This window comes from Chelonia mydas, chromosome 24 (genome assembly GCF_015237465.2).
Source record: "Chelonia mydas isolate rCheMyd1 chromosome 24, rCheMyd1.pri.v2, whole genome shotgun sequence".
NCBI lineage: Eukaryota > Metazoa > Chordata > Testudines > Cheloniidae > Chelonia > Chelonia mydas.
Genome location: NC_051264.2, coordinates 17,462,835 through 17,486,611, shown reverse-complemented (window position 1 = coordinate 17,486,611; position 23,777 = coordinate 17,462,835). Strand labels below are relative to the sequence as shown.

Below are 23,777 nucleotides of genomic sequence, written 5' to 3'. Positions count from 1 at the left end.
TTCCCCACCCCATGGCATGATTTTCTAGCCCTCTGTGGCATCTCCCCAGAGTCGTCTCTTTGCCAGGCTGAAGAGCCCTAACCCATTTCATTTCACCTCATATGGAAGCCCTTCCAAGCCCGAAGCTTAGGCTCAGAAAGACCCGAGTGGGGAAATCAGGCAGCAGAGGCCGGGAGCTTCACAGCCCCGGAGAACGTCAGTTCAGCCTCCCGCGCGGGTGCAAACGCTTTGGGACCGGCCGAAGGAGCCATGGTAGGAAAGAGACGTGCTGGAGGCAGGAACAGAGTGTTGAAGTCGCGGAGCTGTGGGGCTGTCCCGTGGGATCTGGGGCAATACGAAGGGGATGTTCCCAGAGAGCCTGTATCACGGTCTCTTCCCTCCCTAATCTTCTATGACCCTGCCTTGTGGGCCAGGGACAGCACAACCAGCCGTCTCTGGGTCATGAGAGACGTTCACAGTTTGTCTCTCAGCCGTCCCAGGCCTCCTGCCGCGCCGCAATGACACCGTGGGTCAGACCCTGCTCTGGCGGGGCCCACAGGCCCTCAGGCGCTAGGGGGCAGGACCCTTCTCCCCAGCATCGGCCCTAACGTCGGGGTCACGTCCCACTCCAAGTCCGTCCTGGAAGTCCTCGTGCCCGGCGAAATCTCCCTGCGCTGGGCCCTCTGCCCAGGCCCCCCGGCTCTCCCCAGCCGCTCGCCGCATGCACATGGGGCTGGGCAGTGTCCTGCTGTTCGGGCTTCGCACCCGCGGCTCCCTCCTGCAGCTGGGCCTGGCTCCGCCTCGGCGCGGCTGGTCTGCGCTGCCCCAGCTCCAGGGTCCTCCTCCTCTGCCACCAGCCCAGCTCGGGCTGCTGCTCTCCCCTTAACTCTGCCCTGCCCTGGCTCGGCCAGCCCCAGCTCACACAGAGGATGGGCTCTGGGCTCCTGACTCCCGCATTGGCCTGCTGCCCCGTCAATCGGGCTGACCTGGAGTGCTGGCCTCTCCCCATTGGCCCTGGGGCCTCTCAGTCTCAGGATCCTGGTTTCTCTTTGACCCTTCCCCTTTCTTTTGGTACTGGGAGAGGGCTGACCCCCCCCCCCCACACACACACACCCCATGCCACATGTCAGTGAGGGGCCAACAGCCCCCTGGCACTTCCACGAGGAGCTGCGAGGAAATTTCCCATCACAACTTGCTTTTTTTTTTTATGGAAAATCAGGTTTTTCAACTCAAACATTTTCACAGCAGGGATCTGCTTTCCTATAGATTTTTCCATTTTGGTCAAACGCCCCCCCCCCCCCCCCCCCCCCCAGCCAATTTAAATTTTTTCAGCAGTTTTTGGCCACATTCTCTTCATTTGACTCGTTTTGGTTTGAAATTGGTTTGTTTTTGGCAGGTCTTGGCCAAAAGCTTGTTCAGATTTCAGCCCCAAACACCACCTTTTCCACCTGTTTTTTGCTGAAAATTGTTTCTGTTTTGAGAATTTGGGCTCAAAACATTTCTGGGTTTAGGTCAAAAATTATTCACATTTAGGCCAATAGTTGTTCCCTTTGTAGCAGTTTGTAGCCAAAACTTACCCAGGTTTTAGTGCTTTTCAACCAACATTATTTTGTATTTTCAGCTTGAACAATTTTCATTTTTGGCTGAATTTTTTTTGCCTGCAATTTTCTGCCAAAAGGTTTATGATTTTTAGATTTGAGGTTTTCAGGGTTGTTTTTCTCCTGATGAAATGTGACGTTTCCTCTGGGTTGGTGTCAGGAATCCAGCTCCATGCTTGCATAACGTTTATGACACAGTGTAAGGGAGCTGGGGAAGATGGACAGGAGGAAGAGACGCGGAGGCTAAACTCAAATTACAACCAGCTAGAAACCAGAGCTGTTGTGGAGATCATTAGGAAGATGATGGGACCCCTTGGAATGATTTTGCTGGCATGGTAGAAACTCAGCTGCACTGCAGGGCCCTGGCTGTTCTTCACGCCCAGGTCCAGGGCCATCCTGAGGATTTATGGGGCCCTACGCAGTATTATTAAACGGGTGCCCCTATGCCCGACAGCAGCCCGAGCTCGCGGCCCGGGGGGTGGGGGGGCAGGGGGAGGGACGAGACAGCAAAGGATAAGGAGACGCCCAGCCCTCCTCATGGTGGTGGAGAGTCACAGTTCCCCGCAGAGACCCCCGGACCCTCTCCCTCACGCAGAATGGACATGCAGAAGGTACCTAATTAAAAGTACTAAACTTGGGAATAAAAAAATGTCAGCCACAGGTTTTTTGGTATGCCCTGAAATTTGTCAGGCATTTATTTGCCAGAGCTCTGTGGGAAGGGCGAGTCAGCTGTCCTGCTGAACACAACCTTAAATATGATGGAATACATGATGCAGCTCTTCTCTGTTTTACATTTTCTTAATCAGTATTTCTAAGCTGATTTTATATTTTAAATGACAGGTTTCAGAGTAACAGCCGTGTTAGTCTGTATTCGCAAAAAGAAAAGGAGGACTTGTGGCACCTTAGAGACTAACCAATTTATTTGAGCATAAGCTTTCGTGAGCTACAGCTCACTTCATCGGATGCATACTGTGGAACATACAGAAGACGTGTTTATACACACAAACCATGAAAAAATGGGTGATTATCACTACAAAAGGTTTTCTCTCCCCCCACCCCACTCTCCTGCTGGTAATAGCTTATGTAAAGTGATCACTCTCCTTACAATGTGTATGATAATCAAGGTGGGCCATTTCCAGCACAAATCCAGGTTTTCTCCCGCCCCCACACCCCCCTGCAAAAAAACCCCACTCTCCTGTTGGTAATAGTTTATCTAAAGTGATCACTCTCCTTACAATGTGTATGGTAATCAAGGTGGGCCATTTCCAGCACAAATCCAGGTTTTCTCCCCCCCACACCCCTCCCCAAAAAACCCCACTCTCCTGTTGGTAATAGCTTACCTAAAGTTTTTTCGGGGGGGGGGGGGGGAGAAAACCTGGATTTGTGCTGGAAATGGCCCACCTTGATTATCATACACATTGTAAGGAGAGTCATCACTTTAGATAAGCTATTACCAACAGGAGAGTGGGGGGTTTTTTTGGGGGGGGGGGTGGGGGGGAGTAGAAAACCTGGATTTGTGCTGGAAATGGCCCACCTTGATTATCATACACATTGTAAGGAGAGTGATCACTTTACATAAGCTATTACCAACAGGAGAGTGGGGTGAGGGGAGAGAAAACCTTTTGTAGTGATAATCACCCATTTTTTCATGGTTTGTGTGTATAAAAATGTCTTCTGTATTTTCCACAGTATGCATCCGATGAAGTGAGCTGTAGCTCACGAAAGCTTATGCTCAAATAAATTGGTTAGTCTCTAAGGTGCCACAAGTACTCCTTTTCTTTTTGTATATTTTAAATGTACTCTTAAGCCTTCATCGTTCCAGATTACTACATATTTAACTCACTGAAACAAAGACATTATTTTAAATTAATCAGTCCCAGAGGGTTAGTGCCTTCATAGCAATGCTCATTGCTTGTCGAAAAAGGGAACACTCATTTACTTTGTGTGATCTCCATAACAATAGACATGTTTATGAAATTTCACCAACTTTAAAAATATGTTTCCAAAGATTTTAGGCATAACAAAGGATGTCCAGCTATCTGGAAGGAAAGGGGTGTTGTCCCTTTAAAGGCTCTCTTCAATGGGGGGTGGGGGAAGAGGGGGTGAAGGGACAAAGGGATGGACATAAAGGACAGGAAGACTTTGGAAGCAAGTTTTTTTTACTATAGTAATTAAAATGTGTATTTTCGATAAGGGTGGTCTTTTGAAGGATTTATTTTAAAAACTATATGTCTGAAGAGCCAAGCATTTAAGGCTAAAGACGATTGTGCATCTAAAAATCTATGCAAGGATTTTTTAGAGATGTGATTTTATAATCTTCACCAACTCACTAATGAAATATTTTTAAAGCAAATTTTAAACTAAGGTCCTGTAGACCGACATGTTCTGAATAAATATGACAGTGATGCCCAGCTGGTTTTGCCAGTAAATTCAGATACTGACCGTATATTCCTGGGGGTTGACAAATGCCTGTGAAATGGCTTCATTCCCCCTTGAACGGCTCTTGGGCAGTGTCAGTGTTGTGCTAATAGGGCTGGCAGGCTGGAGGCTTTTTCACTTGTAAGTTACAAGATCCCCTCCCGAGGAAGACTCGCCAGGCTGCAGCTGCCAGCTGTGGGAGCCTGCGGAAAGGATCTGAACAGGGACAGGAAAGCCGGGCGGGTGAACGCTAAGACTCTGGTGCCCCACGCAGCTGCGTATGTTGCATTGCGTATGCGTAAGGACGGCCCTGCCCAGGGCCCTCTGTTCCACTCTGCGTTTAAACGGGGCTTAGCCCTCCCCACGCCCACCACTTCAAGGTACCAAGAACTTTGCAACGGTTATTATGAGATCTGGTGGGGGTTGGCAATATTGTTATAACGTGTAAGACGAAAAGGAGACAGGCCCTGTGACTTTCCCAAGGACACCGAGTGATGGGTGGAGCTGGGAAGAGAACCCAGGCCATGCGCGCAAAAAATTTCTTCTGTGCAAATTGTTGGGCTTCTGTGAAAATTCTGTGTGTGCGGTGTTTCGCCGTGTGTGCAGGGTTTAGGATCTGTGTGCGCGCACACCTTAGAGGGAACAGTGGTCCTGGCTCATAGTCTGCCTTCTCTAACCTACACCACCCTCAGCTAGGAGGGAATGCGGGAATCCTGGCAACCAGATTTAACTACTAGGCCCCACTCTCTCATCAATGGAACCCAGGAGTCCTGACCTGCAGGCTCTCTTCCTCCTGCATTAACTAGGCCCCATGTCCTATGGAACCCGGGAATCCAGATTTCCAAGGCCCCCCCAACCTTACTCTCCTATGCCCCACTTTTCAGTCTCTAGAACCCAGGAATCCTGGTTCCCACCCTAACTTCTCTAACCACCGGATCCTGCTTCTCATAGAATCATAGAACTGGAAGGGACCTCGGGGTCATCTAGTCCAGTCCCCTGCACTCATGGCAGAACTAAGCATTATCCCTGACAGGTGTTTGTCTAACCTGCTCTTAAAAATCCCCAATGATGGAGATTCCACAACCTCCCTGGGCAGTTTATTCCAGTGCTTAACCACCCTGACACTTAGGAAGTTTTTCCAAATGTCCAACCTAAACCTCCCTTGCTGCCATTTAAGCTCATTGCTTCTTGTCCTGTCCTCAGAGCTTAAGAAAAACAATTTTTCTCCCTCCTCCTTGTAACAACCTTTTACGTACTTGAAAACTGTTCTCATGTTCCCTCTCAGTCTTCTCTTCTCCAGACTAAACAAACCCAGTTTTTATAATCTTCCCTCATAGGTCATGTTTTCTCGACCTTTCATCATTTGTATTACTCTTCTCTGGACTTTCTCGCATTTGTCCAGATCTTTCCTGAAATGTAACAGCCCAAGGATAGGAGCGGGACTCAACAGTCCTGCCCTTAATCTATATGGCACCGGTAGGGCCGGCGAGGGGTATAGAAACTTAGGCCTCGTGTACACTGGCACTTTACAGCGATGCAACTTTCTCTACATCGGTAGATGTGCAGGTGAACGAGCATCTGATCGTGTGGCTGATGTGATTAGGCCCTGTGATGGTGTCCCCTGAATAGATATGTGGACACAGTTGGCAACGGGCTTTGTTGCAAGGATAGGTTCCTGGGTTATTAGCTTATTAGCACCGTAGTGTCCAGGAAGTGGATCTCTTGTGTGGACTGGTCCAGGCTGAGGTTGAGGGTGGGATGGAAATTGTTGAAATTATGGTGGAATTCCTCAAGGGCTTCTTTTCCATGGGTCCAGATGATGAAGATATCATCAATGTAGCGGAAGTAGAGGAGGGGCGTTAGGGGACGAGAGCTGAGGAAGCGTTGTTCTAAGTCAGCCATAAAAATGTTGGCATACTGTGGGGCCATGAGGGTACCCATAGCAGTGCCGCTGATTTGAAGGTATACATTGTCCCCAAATGTGAAATAGTTATGGGTGAGGACAAAGTCACAAAGTTCAGCCACCAGGTTTGCCGTGACATTATTGGGGATACTGTTCCTGACGGCTTGTAGTTCACCTTTGTGTGGGATGTTGGTGTAGAGGGCTTCTACATCCATAGTGACCAGGATGGTGTTTTCAGGAAGTTCACCGATGCATCCGATGAAGTGAGCTGTAGCTCACAAAGGCTTATGCTCAAATAAATTTGTTAGTCTCTAAGGTGCCACAAGTCCTCCTTTTCTTTTTGCGATGGATTGGAGTTTCCTCAGGGAAGTCAGTGGTGTCTCGAAGATAGCTTCCTGAACACTACGGTGCTAATAAGCAATGGTCACATAAACACCACCCTATACCGGAAACCTGCTGACCACTATTCCTACCTACATGCCTCCAGCTTTCATCCAGACCACACCACATGATCCACTGTCTACAGTCAAGCTCTACAATACAACCACATTTCCTCCAACCCCTCAGACAGAGACAAACACCTACAAGATCTCTATCAAGCATTCTTACAACTACAATACCCGCCTGCTAAAGTGAAGAAACAAACTGACAGAGCCAGAAGAGTACCCAGAAGTCACCTACTACAGGACAGGCCCAACAAAGAAAATAACAGAACGCCATTAGCCGTCACCTTCAGCCCCCAACTAAAACCTCTCCAACGCATCATCAAGGATCTACAACCTATCCTGAAGGACGACCCAACACTCTCACAGATCTTGGGAGACAGGCCAGTCCTTGCCTACAGACAGCCCCTCAATCTGAAGCAAATACTCACCAGCAACCACACACCACACAACAGAACCACTAACCCAGGAACCTATCCTTGCAACAAAGCCCGTTGCCAACTGTGTCCACATATCTATTCAGGGGACACCATCACAGGGCCTAATCACATCAGCCACATGATCAGAGGCTCGTTCACCTGCACATCCACCAATGTGCTATATGCCATCATGTGCCAGCAATGCCCCTCTGCCATGTACATTGGTCAAACTGGACAGTCTCTACGTAAAAGAATAAATGGACACAAATCAGACGTCAAGAATTATAACATTCAAAAACCAGTTGGAGAACACTTCAATCTCTTTGGTCACTCGATTACAGACCTAAAAGTGGCAATCCTTCAACAAAAAACCTTCGAAAACAGACTCCAATGAGAGACTGCTGAATTGGAATTAATTTGCAAACTGGATACAATTAACTTAGGCTTGAATAAAGACTGGGAGTGGATGTGTCATTACACAAAGTAAAACTATTTCCCCATATTTATTCCTCCCCCCGCTGTTCCTCAGAGGTTCTTGTCAACTGCTGGAAATGGCCCACCTTGATTATCACTACAAAAGGTTCCCCCCCACCCTCCCGCTCTCCTGCTGGTAATAGCTCACCTTACCTGATCCGTGTGTGTGGTAACACCCATTGTTTCATGTTCTTTGTGTATATAAATCTCCTCACTGTATTTTCCACTGAATGCATCCGATGAAGTGAGCTGTAGCTCACGAAAGCTCATGCTCAAATAAATTGGTTAGTCTCTAAGGTGCCACAAGTCCTCCTTTGCTTTTTGCGGATACAGACTAACACGGCTGCTCCTCTGAAACCTGTCATTAACAGAAATGACATTCGCCACCTTGTGGTGCATTAAAAAAACTACAGACAAAATGATTTTATACATTCTGTATAGATAGTAATTCAAAAAATGTTCCTCTTAATTTTTTACAGCTCCCCCTCAAATGTCTAGGGAACAGAAATTGTCTATCGACGGAAAACTCCCACCCCTGGACACACCTAAGAAATTGTACTCACCAGCGTTCCCGATGCTGGCAGCTCCGGAGCAGCTGGCTGGATGAAGAGGTGCATTTCTCTGATGAATTCATCCGTTCTGGAATGTTAATGTTCTTGCTCCGTTGATTGAAGAACTCAAGACAGGGCAAAGTGAAGTCTGTCCAGGCCACGAGAATGGCTTTCCGGCATTTTCAGCCGTGAATCTGGATTGTTCTGCTGGCCACACGTCAGTCATGACAGAAGGCAGAGGCTCCGTTCTGCCGGTGGCACTGAAGATTCCCTGAGGTGTTCGATCGCTTCATCCCGTCGGCCGCATCGTGTGATCACCGCGGTTGTGTCATTCCAGCCACACAGTCCCCGCCCCCGTCACAAACTCCTGTAACCGAGGGACCCCATCCCACAGCGCAGCCTCGTCGGTGGTCGCATCCGGGCATTTCGCCTGCAGTAACTCGCCTGCTGCGTCAGTCTCCGATCTGAAGGGAGCTGGCTTTAGAGGCAGACCCTTCAGAGCTCTCCAGTCAGCTGTGAGCTTCCCCCAGGGGTGTCGGTGTTTAATGGCTGCAGCGAAGCCAGATCTTGACATGCTGAAATAGCCTTGACGTGACTCTTCTGGGGACGTTGTTTGCCCAGGGACATAGGACCTCACCTGGGCACTGGCCCTGGAGAATGGGGGCGTATCGTCACCCTACCACGGTCGGGCTTTTGACCCAACCAGTAACGCCATGGGGTGGATCCTGCGGATTGGATCCTCTTTGTGGCGCCAATTATGTAAGCAGGGGGATGATCCCGCTATTGTGGGGAACTTTCTTGGCTTCTGCACTATGGAGGTGGAATCGGACGGCGAAAGGATCGGAGCCCTCGCTCCCACTCCCTCAACCCAGCCGGCCTGGCCTGGAGGGCTCCCCTTCCGCTCTCTCCCACGGGGCCCAGTCCTCGTAGCCCCGACAAGGAAGGGGCACCACTTAGGAAGGGTGGGGGAGGGGGTGTCTTCCCCCCCCCCCCCCCCCCGGAGTTTTCTACCACAGCAGGGTGCAAACAGGAAAATGAACCACTGCCCCGCGCTCTCGCCGGAGGGACCCGCAGCCCTTTGCTGGGGTCGGAGGGAGAAGTCGCTGCTGGCTGACAGGGCTGCCCGCCAGGAGCTGGACCAGCAGCTCCCCTTCCCCAAACAGCCAGGTGTGGCCTGGACCAGGTGTGCCCCGGGGCCCCGTCCTGCGGCCCGCTGTTCCCCTGTGGCCCCAGCCCCGGCTGCGCCTCTTCCCACCCTTGCTCAGCTTCTTCCCCGAAGCGTGGGGCGGCTGGAGCTGGGGTAGGGACGGGGGGGGAGGGGGTGGCCAGCCATGCAGGACTCAGGGCAAGGGTTGTCCACTTTCTAATCGCACAAAACCGAACAGCCTAGCCCCGCCCCTTCCATGAGGCCACGCCCCCTTCCCTACCCCTTCCCGAAGGCCCTGCCCCCTGCTCACTACATCCCCCCCCCTCGGTGGCTCGCTCTCCCCCACCCTCACTCGCTTTCACTGGGCTGAGGTGCGGGAGGGGGTGCGGGCTCCGGGTGGGGCCAGAAATGAGGGATTTGGGATGCAGGAGGGGGCTCCAGGCTGCGGGGGCAGAGGGGTTCAGGGTGTGGGAGGGGGCTCTGGGCTGGGGGGTTGGGGTGCAGGGGGTGTGAGGGCTCCATCTGGAGGTGCAGGCTGTGAGGCGGGGATTGGGATGAGGGTTTGGGGGTTCAGGAGTGGGCTCCGGGTTTGGGGGGGCTCAGGGCTGGGGCAGGGGCTTGGGGCTTGGGGTGGGGGCAGCGTGAAGAGCCCCATGGCCCCCCCACCTAAGCGCCGGACCTGCTGTCTGTTTTCGGGGTGCAGCGCAGAGCCGGACAGGCAGGGACTAGCCTGCCTTAGCCCTGCAGGACTTTTAATGGTCCGGTCGGCGGTGCTGACCGGAGCTGCCAGGGTCCCTTTTCGACCCGGTGATCCAGTCGAAGACCATACTCGGGGCGGCTGGGGCCAGTGTTCGGGCCGCCCGGTGCTCCAGGCCTGGTCTGGGGTGGGCCGGTTGGGGTGGTTTGAGCTTGGGGCCAGCCAGGGCGGGGTGGCCTGTGGCCTGAGCTGGTTGGTGGGCCAGCACGGGGGGTGGCTGGGGCGGGGTCCTCTGGCTGCGCTGTGGGGCTCAGGGCTCTGGAGAGGGAGGGGGCAGAAGGGGCAGGGTAGGGGCAGGCCTTGGGCGGAAGGGACGGGGCCGAGTGATAACATCCCCGAACGAGGGGTTCCCACGCTGCCCAGGGCGGGAAATGTAAATCCCCCAGCTGTGTGGGCTGCTGCTGCTCCGAGGCCGGGAGGGGGGAGCTGTCTGCTGGCTCTGTCCGCCCCCACCCTGAGCAGAGCCCCCTCCGGCTGGGCAGCTGAGAGCCTGGCGCCCCTCAGTCGCCCCCTCCGCCCCAGCCAGCCCCCGCAGCCAGCATCAGCGCTAGCAGCCCCGGCACCAGAGGGCACTCAAAGCCCTTCCTGTGGGGAAATAGCTCCTCCTTCCCCCGCTGGTGGGATGGGAGCCAGGGGAGGGCAAGTCCTGGCCAGCCTTGGCCCAGAGAAGGGACCTGGTGCGTGCTGATCTCCACGAATCTCCCCCACAAAGCCGGGCCGTTTCCACTGTCACCGTGGGTGCTGCCCTGAGACGTTCAGTCTCTTATGATGGAAACCAGAGGACGTTATTGTCCGTACCTCGGCGTCTCCATCAGCAAATACAAATGGTTTCTTTCTTCAATTATTCTACGGACCACTGGGACTTTTTCACAGTTCCTGGGAGGCTCTTAATTGTACCAGGTTGTTACAGCCTGGGAACAGGTCTCTTTCCTAACTTCCTTAATATCTGAGTACGGCCTAGATATGACATTGCTTAGAGGGCAAATTTTCTTGATAACATTTAACACGTCTCGTGTCAGATTGTATTTTCATTATGGCACATTGAGAATCATCCAGTTGGGTCACTGTAGGTACATACTCAGGATTCCTACAGTACATTGTAAAACTGAACAGTTTCCAGAGGCTACAACAGGCTTTTAGATCAGTCCTTTGTAAATACAAGTTCAATTTATGCATTCCTTTTTATGATTTGAATCTTTACACCTTGAGTTCCTTGAACTGGAGGGTGTTTCATTTGTGCTGGAGAATTATCAAATCCATTGTATAAATATATTACACTGTTTAAGACTTTATTTCTAGTTACTGAGTAACTTAATAAGAAAAGAAAACATTTTGCCATTGGAAAAAGGTGATAACGTTGTTATCTACGAGAAATACACCTTCAGGTGTCTTAGAGCTGATGGAAAACCCGTGTTGGCCAATCTATTGTAATGTTTTCTTTCCAATGATCACCTGAAAAGCTTTTTGTTTTTCCTTTTTCTCTTTAAACTAGTGCCAAAACTAATTTATTCGTTATTCCATGTTTTAGAAGAACGTTTGGGGGAAAACTCAACTGCTTTACTTCATAACTTTTTCATGAGAAATGAAATACACAAATTAAAAGTGCGTATATTTGCTTGCTTATAATTTTCCAAAAGGTAATTATACATTAAACTTTAAAAGTATTTGGGTGCTTGAGGGGGACTGGTGTGACATGGTGCAAATATTCCGCAAATATTGAGCAAATATTCTGCATGAATTTTATTTACCAGTTAAAGTTATTAGTTCTTGTATTAAGGCTCCAAAACTGACAAAGGAAAGTAAATGCAAAGTAATGCCTATTTTAAAACATTATCACAGCTATACATACAAAATGATGGGGTCTAAACTAGAAAGAGATCTTGGAGTCATTGTGGAGAGTTCTCTGAAAACATCCACTCAGTGTGCAGCTGCATCAAAATGGTGAACAGACTGTTAGGAACCACTAGGAAAGAGTGAAAATATCAGACAGAAAATATTATATTGCCTCTAAGTAAATCCATGGGACGCCCAGAGCTTGAATGCCGTGTGCAGATCTGGTCACCCCATCTGAAAAAAGCTATATTGGAATTGGAAAATGTACAGAGAAGGGCAACAAAAATAATTAGGGGGATGGGACGGCTGCCATATGAGGAGGGATTAATAAGACTGGGACTTTTCAGCTTGGAAAAGAGATGACGAAGGGGGGATAAGATAGAGGTCTATAAAATGTTGAAGGGTGTGGAGAAAGTGAGTAAGGAAGTGCTATTTACTCCTTCACATTACACAAGAACTAGGGATCACTCAGTGAAATTAATAGGCAGCAGGTTTAAACAAACAAAAGGAAGTATTTTTTCACACAATGCACAGTCAACCTGTGGAACTCCTTGCCTGAGGATGTTGTGAACAGGGTTCAAAAATTGGTTCAAAGATTGGCTGATTTTGGCCAAACTTGTTTCATTTCCAGCTGACAATTGTTCAGTTTCCAGGACGTTTTTGCTAAAAATGTTTCACTTGTGAACTCATACGTTTTTAAGTTTTTGACTTTTTTTGGTTTAAAATTGATTTGTTTTTGGCAGTTTCTGGTCAAAAATTGTTCTTCTTTCAGCCAAAAACTTTACAAATTACAACCCGCTTGAAACCAGAGCTGTTGTCAAGGTCATTAGGAAGGTGATGGGAATCCCCGGCATGACTTTGCCAGCCTGGTAGAATCTCGACTGCATTGCAGGGCCCTGGCTGTTCTCGATGCCCAGGTCCCTCTGTTCTGCTCTGCGTTTAAATGGGGCTGAACGTGAGTGTCAATGGAACAAACGTGGGGAAAGGACCCAAACCACCCTCAGAGCTTTAGCCCTCCCCATGCCCAGCACTTCAATGTACCAGGAACTTTGCAAAGGTTATTACGAGATCTGGTGAGGGGGGCAATATTGTTATAATGTTTACAATGAAAAGGAGAGACGGGTCCTGTGACTTTCCCAAGGACATAGAGTGTTTGGTGGAGCTGGGAAGAGAAGCCAGGAGTCCTCGGTCGAAGCCCTGATTTAACCCAGTGGCTCTCAACCTTTCCAGACAACTGTACCCCTTTTCGGAGTCTGATTTGTGTTGCGTACCCCAAGTTTCTCCTCACTTAAAAACGACTTGCTGACAAAAGAGAAATAAAAAAAACCAAAAGTCACAGCACACTCTTACTGAAAAGTTGCTGACTTTTCTCTAATCCAGTGATTCTCAGCCAAGGGTCTGTGTACCCCTGGGGGTACGCACAGGTCTTCCAGGGGGTACATCAACTCATCTAGACATTTGCCTAGTTTTACAACAGGCCACATAAAAAGCACGAGTGAAGTCAGTGCAAACTAAAATTTCATACAGACCGTGACTTGTTTACACTGCTCTATACACTGTCCACGGAAATGTAAGCACAATATTTATATCCCAATCGATTTATTTTATAATTATATGGTAACTACGAGAAAGGAAGCAATTTGCCAGTAATAGTTTGGCTGTGACGCTTTGGTCTTTTTATGTCTGATTTTATCAGCAAGTCGTTTTTAAGTGAGGGGAAACTTGGGGGTACGCAAAACAAATCCGAGACCGGAAAGGGGTACAGTCGTCTGGAAAGATTGAAAGTCTGACCTACACAATCCCGCTTCCCGCTGAGAACAGAACCCTAGTGTCCTTGCTCCTATCCCCCTGCTCTAACCCACTAGCCCCCAGTCCCTCCCCAGAGCTGGGGAGAGAACCCAGGAGTCCTGACAATGAGGTTTAACTACTTGACACCCCCCTCACTTCTCTATGGAACCCAGGAGTCCTGACCTGCAGGCCCCCTTCCTCCTGCATTAACTCACTAGACCCACATCCTTATGGAACCCAGATTTCCAAGGCCCACCCGACCCTACTCCCCTGTGCCCTGTTTTCCACTCTATAGAATCCAGGCGTCCTGGCTCCCACCCCCAGTTCTCTCACCACTGGATCTTGCCTCTCCCAAGGACTGGAGTAGGATGCAAAAGTCCTGTCCTTAATCTAGATGTCATCAGAAACAGAACCCAGGAGTCCTGCTGCCCTGTTCCTTCCCTCAGACATGTGACTGGCTACCCCTCGTCACCACCCCAAGCCTTCCAAGGGGAGTTGCTTTCACTCATTCCCCAATTCGATTTCCTGGGAGGAAGGGAGGAGAATTTGTCGGCATGCACAGAAGTCCACGTACAGGGCTGGCGAGGGGAACAGGAACGTACAGACTCTAAAGGGTGCAGATCCGTTAAAGCTTCTATATTGCATCACAGCAGGTACCTGAGCCCTTCTATAAAAAGAGAAAGAGAGGCAGGGACAGCCCCTGTGTAACAGGAAACAGGGAGAGACGGGTACAGCTTTTCCATGCTGCAGAATTAGCCACCGACTTCACCCAGGCAAACTTTACGCTAAGGAGCATTTGGTAAGTGATACCCCTCTGGTCTGCTTGTGCTCTAACCACAAGACCCCACTCCCCTTCTGCAGCCAAGGATAGAATCTGGGAGTCCTGGCTCCTAGTCACCCTGCTTTAACCCACTAGACTCTCCTCTCCTCCTGGAACTGCAGGCAGAACCCAGGAGTCCTGGCTCCCTGTCCCTCCTGCTCTAACCACTAGACCCTGCTCCCGTTCCAGAGCGAAGGATAGAACTCAGGACTCCTGGCTCCTAGCCCCACTCCTCCACCATATGACTGTTAATGGATGTTTTGTGTTGAGGACTGTTTGCAATGGCACGATATCACTTTAAGGGGGGTGAGGGGGAGAGAGTGTGGCTTCCTGGTCCTGCTGGCAGTTTTGGGGGCTCTGCAGGGAAGCATGGGACCAGAGGCAGCCTGCAAAGAACTAGCCTAGAACAAAGTGGGCTGAGTTGTCTCTTGCTGCCATGGGCAGCTGCCTGCTTTGTCTCCTACTGTCTAGGGAGCAGCCTGCTTTGTCTCCCACTGTTTAGTGAGCAGCCTGCTTTGTCTCTCTCTTGTTTGTGTTCTTGTGGGTGATTGTCCTGGATGCCCAGAAACAGAGTCACCTTACGCTGCAACCTTCCAGCAGGAGCATTTCAGGTTTCTCTCTGACTTATCTGTGTGGGTGCCACGAACATACCAGCCATGAAGAGGTCAGAAGTGAGGCTACCCCAGAACTGTGGCAAATGGCTCGGTGGTTCCACACCCCTGTCGACCGGATCATGCATGTCCAATCTCTCTTCTGATCTCATTTCAGCCCACCTGTGATCAATTCCCCAGCCAGAGATTTGGCTGCATCAGAGACCCCAGTGTCGATCTCCTGCTTCCCCATCACCATGGAAGCTTCTCTTGCCGTCTGCATCCTCGCTGCTCTCCTGGCGACGGGTGAGGGGGCGCCGTTCCTACAGGGGCTGATTTCCTAATGTCTCCAACGTACCAACAGCTCAGAGCTCCCTGTTGTGTAGAACTGTTACTGAATGTAACCGAAAAGCAGCCACAGAATAACGGGGGCTGAGCCGGGAGCGTCTGCGTAACAACGTCCGAGGAGGAGATGACTGGAAATGGGAAGAATATTTATTCTTTCAATCACTAGAAATGTGTCCTGACTGGACACATTTCAGAGCTGGCCAGAGACCAAGGATATTCCTGAAAGGGGATTTCCCCCCCAAGTTTGTCTGAAAGGCAGCAGTTCTGAATCTCACTAACATGAGCTCAAGACAATATGAAAGGCATTTCTGCACGATCCCCAGCTGGGGTCAAAGGACCATAGCTCCATTGGTGTCAATGGGGGGAGATCCCCAATAAAATTCAAGAGAAAGTGAGGGGGCAAGGAAGGGACAAATCTAGACCTCTCATGTTCTCTCTCCTTCTCCAGGGGCCTGTCTGCAGTGTGAGGTTTGTACTGGAGTTGGAAACAACTGCACGGGCAGCATGCAGACCTGCGACCCTGGACAAGACTCTTGCGGCATCTTTCTCACTGAAGTCATAGTGGGTAGGTGAAATGGATCCTTATCAACATGGGTCAGGGAACAGGCTGGGGAGCCAGGACTCCTGGGTTCTATTCTACACCTTCCTGTGGGACAGGAGTGGGGTGGCTGGGTTCGAACAGGGAATGACTGGGAGCCAGGACTCCTGGGTTTCTATGCCAGACCCTGTGGGCTACCTCCCAATGGGGCTTAGCCTCAGCTTTGCGAGCAGTGGGTCTCAAACGAAAGGCCCAGGCTGTCACAGAAAATTCGCGGGGTTTGCAGTTTGGACAGTTCAGATACTATCCTGGCGACAGTTTGAAGTGCTGCGCCCGTAAAGGCAGACCCCCGTACTATGTAAAGAAGAGGTGCTAGGTAGAATACCACCAACGGGACACGGTTGCGACTAACTGTATGAATTGAACAGAACGAGTTTGCTGTAAGAAAGCGTCTCGGACATTTTTCCTAGCGAAGCCGTTGTAAATATCAGGGAACGATTTTCTATTTCAATCACGGCAAAGGGGGAGAGGAGAGAAAGCCAGCTCCTCCCTTCAACGGACAGAGCCAGCCGTCCTATGGCACTCTAAGGAAGCACCATCGGATCCACAGTGCTGCTCCAGGGGGCAGAGCCGGGTGCCAGGGCAGTGGGCTCCGGGACCCCCAAAATCACGGTGGCTGTCACTGAAGCCTCTGGTGGCCACAGGGTCCACCGTAGCTGCGCTTGGGAATCAATCCAGGTGACTAACCAGCCCGTGGGCCAGGGGCCCACTCTGGATGGGATCTGCAAAATCCAGCACACTGAGTGGAAGCCACCTAAGCCAGTCAATAGGAAATGCCGAGGAGAGGGGTGTGGCCACAGCTGGGAACCCCTGGGAACCCCTCGCCGGGAGTTGGGTGTCTGGACCGGGTCAGCCCTTCCTTGCAAATGAGAGTGGTGGAGGAGGGTCTGCCCTGAGACCCCAGTGGCTAGGCACTCAACTGGGTCATGGGGGAGCCAAGTTCAAATCCCCACTTGGCCCGAATCAGCCTGGAGACTTCAGCCCAGATCCCCCCCCTCCTACGGTCGTGCCTGGCCCCCTGGATCCGGGTGGTCTCTCTGTCTCCCCTGTTGAAGCCACCCCACTGTTGTATGAAATAAAACATTCCCTGGAACCTGATTCCCCCACATCCACTGATCTCTTGAGTATATGGGAGACAACTCCCCGCCCCCGGCTGGGCTTTGTGTAGGGCCCAATCCGGAGGGCGTGCTCTGAGGGCATCTCCTGGATCAGGCCCTGCAGGTTATATCAGCAGGGGAACATTTAGTTTGTGACTCCCACCGTGGGCTAGCTAAGGGGTGAGCGGGATGCCCGGTGTTGGGATTTCAGCAGCCCTCCACATACCCCCTGGTGGAAACTTTGGTAACCAAAGGAGTTTATGGGCAGGAGATCCGGGGCTCCCGGATTCCAGGTGTTGGAATCGCTTTGTCTAGGGCTGCGGGACCTTGGGTAAGTTCCTTCCCCTCCCTGTGCCTCAGTTTCCCCAGGGGTAGAGGAAGGATAATGGGACAGGGCCATCATTGTGAAGAGTGCGTTGATGGGGTGGGAGTGGAAGGGGAATAAATCTCTGTCTTCTCCTCCTGGGCAGCGGGAATGAAGACCCAAACTATTCTCAAGGGCTGTGTGACATCCAGCCAATGTAAAGCCGGTCCCGTCTCTATGAATTTTGGGAATGAAGTGACATCAAGCACGAGCATCGCCTGCTGCGTGGGAGATGCCTGCAAAACAGTCAATGTTACACGTAAATCTCCCCATCTCCGCCTCTCAGCCTCGATCCCCCTGCACCTCCTGATGCCTGGAACCTACCCCATGTTAACTTCCTGAGACTGAGCCTCCCGCCCGGCAGGGGGTGCCCCATTGAATAACACCGAGACCTTGGGTGTGTGGAGGTTGGTGGGTGGAGCTCACCAGGTGTGAACCCAGCTGGCCCCACCCAGGGCAGGGTCCAGGGCTCCCTGCTGCAAACCCCTCCCCTGCCCCTACTGCTCCCGGCGTCCCCGGACCTACAGCGCCCTCTGCAGGGGGCCCCCGGGGCTGAGCTCTGCAGCCCCCAGCTGCTCTCCCGGCCCCGACCCATCCTGGGGCTCGTCCCCCGAGCTGACTGCGTTTGCTCCGCTTCTTCCCAGTGCCCCCGGCTGACACCAAACCCAATGGCCGGAGCTGCCCTGGCTGCTACGCTTTGTCCACAGAGCAATGCCATGAAGAGACCGTCAAGTGTACAGGCGCCGAGACCAGATGTCTTGACGCCGTTGGGACTGTAACGATTGGTAACATCTCTTCATTTATTCTGGGGTTATTTTTCCTTTGCTGTCCGTCCCCCCCCTCACCCCGTGGGGCAGAAGCGGGACGCTGGGTGGAGGCCGCTAGGGAAAGGTATCGGCTGCAGATCAGGACACCTGGGTTCTGTTCCCAGGGCTGGCCTCCGGTGTGACCTTGGGCCAGTGTCTCCCCCTCCCTGTGCCTCTGGTTCTCATCCCAGCTGTTGCCTGTCTGTAGTTTAGTCTGTAAACTCTTCGTGGTAGGGACTGGCTTAGTCCTGGGAACCCCTGTCGTGCCGGGCACTGTGCAGACCCACAATGAAGATAAGGGACCCATGCTGTGCTGAGCACTAAAAACTCATAGGGAGATACAGTCTGTGCCCCAGAGAGCCTGCAATCTCTGTAGGCACATTCTTCCCATTTAAGAGGTGGGAAAACTGAGGCACTGAGCAATGCCGTGACTTGCCCAAGATCACACAGGAAGGCTGTGGCAGGGCTGGGAACTGACCCTAGTTTTGTGCAGTCCCATCATGTTACCTTAACTGACTACAAAACCACCCGTTTTAGAGATCCCACTTCTTCCACCAGCACTGACTTGCTGCTTTGTAAGTGAACTGTTGGGCTAATACAGGCCTCATCCAATCCAGGTGTTGTCGGTGGGCTCCAGATTGGGGCTGCAAGTGACTTGGTCAAGGACACACAGTGAGTCTGTGTCAGAGGGGGCAGCCATCCAGGGCCAGACAGGCTGTGGGGGAGCAGAGCAAATGGGTAGATGGAGGCTGGGGTGGGGGTGGGGGGAGTTTGGATGGGGCCCTGAGGAGGGGGAGTCTGTTGTGTCTTGCGCCAGCTTGAGGAATGGAGCTGCTCGCCTGACAATCGCCTGCTTCTCCTCCCACCCCCACGCAGGTGGAAGCCCAATGCAGATGGTCATGAAGGGCTGCGTTTCCGAGTCCATGTGCCTCCCCTTAAAAGTGGGCTCGTCAGCCTTCGCAGAGATCCGTTCGAATCTAACCACAGACAAATGCACAGTGGCCTCCGGCACGGCGGGCGTGGCTCCAGGAGCAACCGGGCTTTTCCTCCCAGCCCTCGCTGGGCTCCTCCTGTTGAAACTACTCTCCTGAATCCCCACCCAGTGCAGCGGGTGACACTGCACTCAAATACACCCTGCGGCCTGCGTTAGCCCCTTTCCCCACCGCGGGTTCTCGGCTCCTGGCTGGACTCAGATCCCCTTGATGTTGTTGCACTGAATAAAACAAACTGGAGACCAAACTCTTTGTATTTTTTAAAGTTTATTTAAATGGGGAAAAATGTAATTCTTGTGGGTGGTGCCATCAAGAAGCCAGTTAAGAACATCCGAGCGGCCACGGCTAGTCCAGAGTCCTGTCTCTGAGAGTGGCATACCCAGAACTTCAGGGGCAGTCCCCAGCACATGGCAATTTAGGAGAGACCCACCCCTGACTTCTCCTCCTCCAGGAATTCATCTAGTTCTTTTTTTGAACCTGCTTATACTGTTGCCCATCCCCACATCCCCTGGCAATGAGTTCCACAGGTTAACTGTGTGTTGTGGGAAAAAGCACGGCCTCTTGTTTGTATGACAGCTGCTGCCTGTTCGTTTCATGGGGTGACCCCTGGTTCGGGTGCTGTAGGACAGGGGAAATAGCAGTTCTCTAGTGACTGTCCCCAAGCCATGGCATGATTTTCTAGCCCTCTGTCGCATCCCCCCTGAGTCGTCTCTTTGCCAGGCTGAACGGCCCTAATCGTTTTAGTCTCGCCTCGAATGAAAGCAGTTCTGTGCCCTAAGATAAGACCTAAAAAGACCCTAGGCGGGAAATTAGGCAGCCCCGTGTCCCGGGCACCCAAGCTCTTTGCTCAGGAACCGCTCGGAATGAAGTTCAGACAGGACCCTCCTGCAGTGACTCCCCTCGGGCCAGATTCTCACCAGGGCCAGCCTCTGACCTCGGAGCATTCAGCCCTCTGTTCACACTGTGAGCTCCCCGCAGGGAGTGCCCCTCAATGAGACACCTGGGGAAGGCTTACCTGCCCCCCAAAAGGGGCCATGCACCCCAACTTCGCAGTCAGCAGTGACCCTCAGCCAGCCTGTGACACCGACAGGTTACTAGTCATCAGGAACACAGCGTAGAACAGAGACTGTTAGCACAGTAAGCAGGGAGGTTCAGGAAAGTCCATCCTGGGGGGACCCAGAGCCCTGGGCTCCCCCACCCCCCAATTCCCAAACCAGGAGACCACCCAGCTTCCAGCAGCCCACCCTCTGTCACACCCAGTGCCCCTCCTCCACCCTTTGTGCTGCTTCCTGGGCAAATGGGTCACCTGGCCTCCACTTTTTGCTGTTCCCCAGCTCCTCCAGCTGGCCCTTGCCCAAGATGGGCCCCAGCCCTTTGTGGCCAGGATACAGAGTGTCCAGCCATTGTCTGGGCCCAGGCAGCTAGAGGACATGGCAGTCACACCTGCCTTCTCGGGGTCTCTGCACAACCACACACCCTTGTCCCACCACCTAGATTCTTGTGCAACACACGGGGGAAACTGAGGCACACACAGGCTTCAGACAAAACACTAAGAAAATTCCCACTTTGGCACGCACAGGCTGGGAGCTACACAGGAGAACGTCAGTTCAGCCTCCAACGTGGGGTGCAAACGCTTTGGGACCTGCTGAAGGAGCCACGGTACGAAACAGATGTCCTGGACCCAGGGACCCAGTCTTGAAGTAGCAGAGCCGTGGGGCTGGCCCGTGGGAGTCTGGGGCCTGGCAATAAGAAGGGGATGTTCCCAGAGAGCCTGTATCACGGTCAGACGCACGGGACACTTTGGGGTGCTGCAACACGTTCGTCTCGCCTTAGCCCCACACCCCAGGTCCCCCTGTTCCTTTTCAGTCTGCCTTGTAGCAGGTCCGCATTAATCAGAGCCTTTTGTGTGCCATCCATCCATTGTTGTACCAATAAAATAAAAAGGATCTTATTAAAGGGAAAAAGGCAAAATACCACATTTATTGTGAATACAGAAAGAATCATAGTAAGCAGTTAGTTACAGCTGTAACATTCCATTCAATCTCATCTTTATTCACACATTCATTCATATACACACACACACACAGGTTCTGCAAGGTTGTTATCATAGTAAGCGGTTAGTTATAGCTATAACATTCCATTCAATCTCATATTTATTCACACATTCATTCATACACACACACACACACACACAGGTTCTGCAAAGTTGTTATCATAGTTACCAGCCTTAGAGTTGCTCATGCCAAGCCACTGGCCAGGTGGCCTGGACATGAGGAGGGAGCAGGGCCTTGTCAGATGCTCATCTGATGCTCCTGGAAGTTGGTTTGCAGAATCAGACCCCAAAGTTCTCACTTTTTAGAGTCTATTTTTATAGGAATTTCTTCCTGTGCCAGTCTATGGGAATTGCTGCATCATGCTGTTGCTGAATCAATCAGCAGATGGCACATTCCTGACGGCTCCAAGATGTTATCTTGTTCTTTGGGTCTCCCATTCTTGAGGCTGTTGGGTGGATTCCAGTCTGCCCTCCGGGGGTCCTCTGGTTATTTCCACTTGACGCCTTCTTCAGCCGATGGACACTGGATTCTTAGGCTGGCACCTCACTGATCATTCAGTTATTATCCACACCAAGCATCCATCCACATACATCCTCTATCTCTATTTTAATCACAATTGTTAATACAACAAAAGGGCGGGGAGTCTCTGGGTGCTGTTTCTGTTGTTAGAGTATTGCTTTGAGTCTTTGTGAATTGCTTTGAGAACAGACTCTGTCTTAGAATGTACTAACACAATTAGCAGCTTGCAAGTTTCACACACAGAGGGAGAGAAACAGTACCAAAAACCAAGAGACCTCTTAATTAGTAATACCCTGGAATTTAAACTATGGGGAATCAAACTCACTTGTGATTTTAATACAGAACTTCTTTAATATGATCCAACACCATCTCGGTTTGGTCTGCCTCTGACCCTCCACTGTGAAGTTTAGCACTCTGGTTCCTAGATATTCGGATTTCCCCCGGCCAAACCGGCTAAGCCTGGACCCTTAAGTCTTTTCCTGAGTGGCCAGAGAGGCTGAAGTATTCTCCTACCGGTTTTTGAATGTTATGATTCCTGATGTCAGATTTGTGTCCATTTATTCTTTTGCGTAGAGACTGTCCGGTTTGGCCAATGTACATGGCAGAAAGAAAAGGAGTACTTGTGGCACCTTAGAGACTAACCAGTTTATTTGAGCATGAGCTTTCGTGAGCTACAGCTCACTTCATCGGATGCATAGCATATCGTGGAAACTGCAGAAGACATTATATACACACAGAGACCATGAAACAAAACTTCCTCCCACCTCACTCCCCCGCTGGCAACAGCTTATCTAAAGTGATCATCAAGTAGAGCCATTTCCAGCACAAATCCAGGTTTTCTCACCCTTTCCCCCCCTCCCCCCCACACACATACAAACTCACTCTCCTGCTGGCAACAGCCCATCCCCCTTTGAAACCCCTCTTTATAATGCGCATGATAATCAAGGTGGGTCACCTCCAGCACTAATCCAGGTTTTCTCACCCCCCCCCACCACACCCCCCCTTTTTCCAAAAACCACACACACAAACTCATTCTCCTGCTGGCAACAGCTCATCTTACAATGTGCACAGCAATAATCCAAGTTTAACCAGAACGTCTTGGGGGGCGTTTTGCAGGAAAAAAACAAGGGGAGACAGGCTACCTTGCATAATGACTTAGCCACTCCCAGTCTCTATTCAAGCCCAAATTAATAGTATCCAATTTGCAAATGAATTCCAATTCAGCAGTTTCTCGCTGGAGTCTGGATTTGAAGTTTTTTTGCTTTAAGATAGCGACCCTCATGTCTGTGATTGCGTGACCAGAGAGATTGAAGTGTTCTCCGACTGGTTTATGAATGTTATAATTCTTGACATCTGATTTGTGTCCATTTATTCTTTTACGTAGAGACTGTCCAGTTTGACCAATGTACATGGCAGAGTGGCATTGCCCTGGCCACTCAGTAAAAGATTTAAGGGTGGCAATTTTGCAACACAAAAGCTTCAAAAACAGACTCCAAGGAGAAACTGCTGAGCTTGAATTAATCTGCAAACTAGATCCCATTAACTTGGGTTTGAAGAGAGACTGGGAGTGGCTGGGTCATTCCACATATTGACTCTATTTCCCTGAAGTTAAGTACCCTCACACCTTCTAGTCAACTGTCTAAATGGGCCAGCTTGATTATCACGACAAAAGTTTTTTTCTCCTGCTGATAATAGCTCATCTTAACTAATTAGCCTCTCACAGTTTGTATGGCAACTTCCAACTTATCTGTATGTGTATATATTTCTTCTTACTATATGTTCCATTCTATGCATCCGATGAAGTGAGCTGTAGCTCACGAAAGCTTATGCTCTAATAAGTTTGTTAGTCTCTAAGGTGCCACAAGTCCTCCTGTTCTTTTTGCGGATACAGACGAACACGGCTGCTACTCTAAACTTATCTTCTAACCCGCACATTCCTCATTCACACGCAAAACAGGACTGATTTACATGGAGCATTTGAACAGGAACATCAAATTGCAATGCAGGAGAAAACAATCACGGCATTCTTTTACTTATTTCAAAATGCTAATTTTAAACCTACAACAAAGTGGTGACCCTAAAGGTCTGTTACTGCCTTGAAATCAGCTTCAGACACAAGATTCTGGCTGATGCATCTCTACCAATAGCCCACTAGGCCGTTCCTTCCTGCTTTCAGAAAGGGTGGCTGGCAGAATATGGTCAAATCATAAATCAATACATTTAACACAGGCTGCATTATTATTCTTTGTCCTTTGTTCTAAATTATACAAAATACAAAC

The 23,777-nt window shown here is 50.8% G+C and overlaps 1 protein-coding gene across 1 annotated transcript; it reads left to right on the top strand.

The window, feature by feature from the left end:
• The first annotated feature begins 281 nt into the window (after positions 1-281).
• Positions 282-19,039, top strand: LOC114018746 (phospholipase A2 inhibitor NAI). Its single transcript, XM_027819227.3, has 8 exons — positions 282-285; positions 4,508-4,517; positions 5,774-5,779; positions 14,897-15,026; positions 15,517-15,633; positions 17,234-17,386; positions 17,772-17,912; positions 18,810-19,039. Exons 4-8 carry the CDS (start codon positions 14,978-14,980, stop codon positions 19,022-19,024), a joined length of 675 nt encoding a protein of 224 aa, XP_027675028.2. The 5' UTR covers positions 282-285; positions 4,508-4,517; positions 5,774-5,779; positions 14,897-14,977; the 3' UTR covers positions 19,025-19,039.
• The last annotated feature ends 4,738 nt before the right edge of the window (positions 19,040-23,777 follow it).

Excerpts from the sequence above, each read along its gene's own strand:
- LOC114018746 (XM_027819227.3), top strand. The coding sequence starts at position 14,978 with ATGGAAGCTTCTCTTGCCGTCTGCATCCTCGCTGCTCTCCTGGCGACG. Across the intron at positions 15,027-15,516 it reads CGCTGCTCTCCTGGCGACGG|GGGCCTGTCTGCAGTGTGAG; the intron begins GTGAGGGGGCGC and ends CTCCTTCTCCAG. Across the intron at positions 17,387-17,771 it reads CAAAACAGTCAATGTTACAC|TGCCCCCGGCTGACACCAAA; the intron begins GTAAATCTCCCC and ends GCTTCTTCCCAG.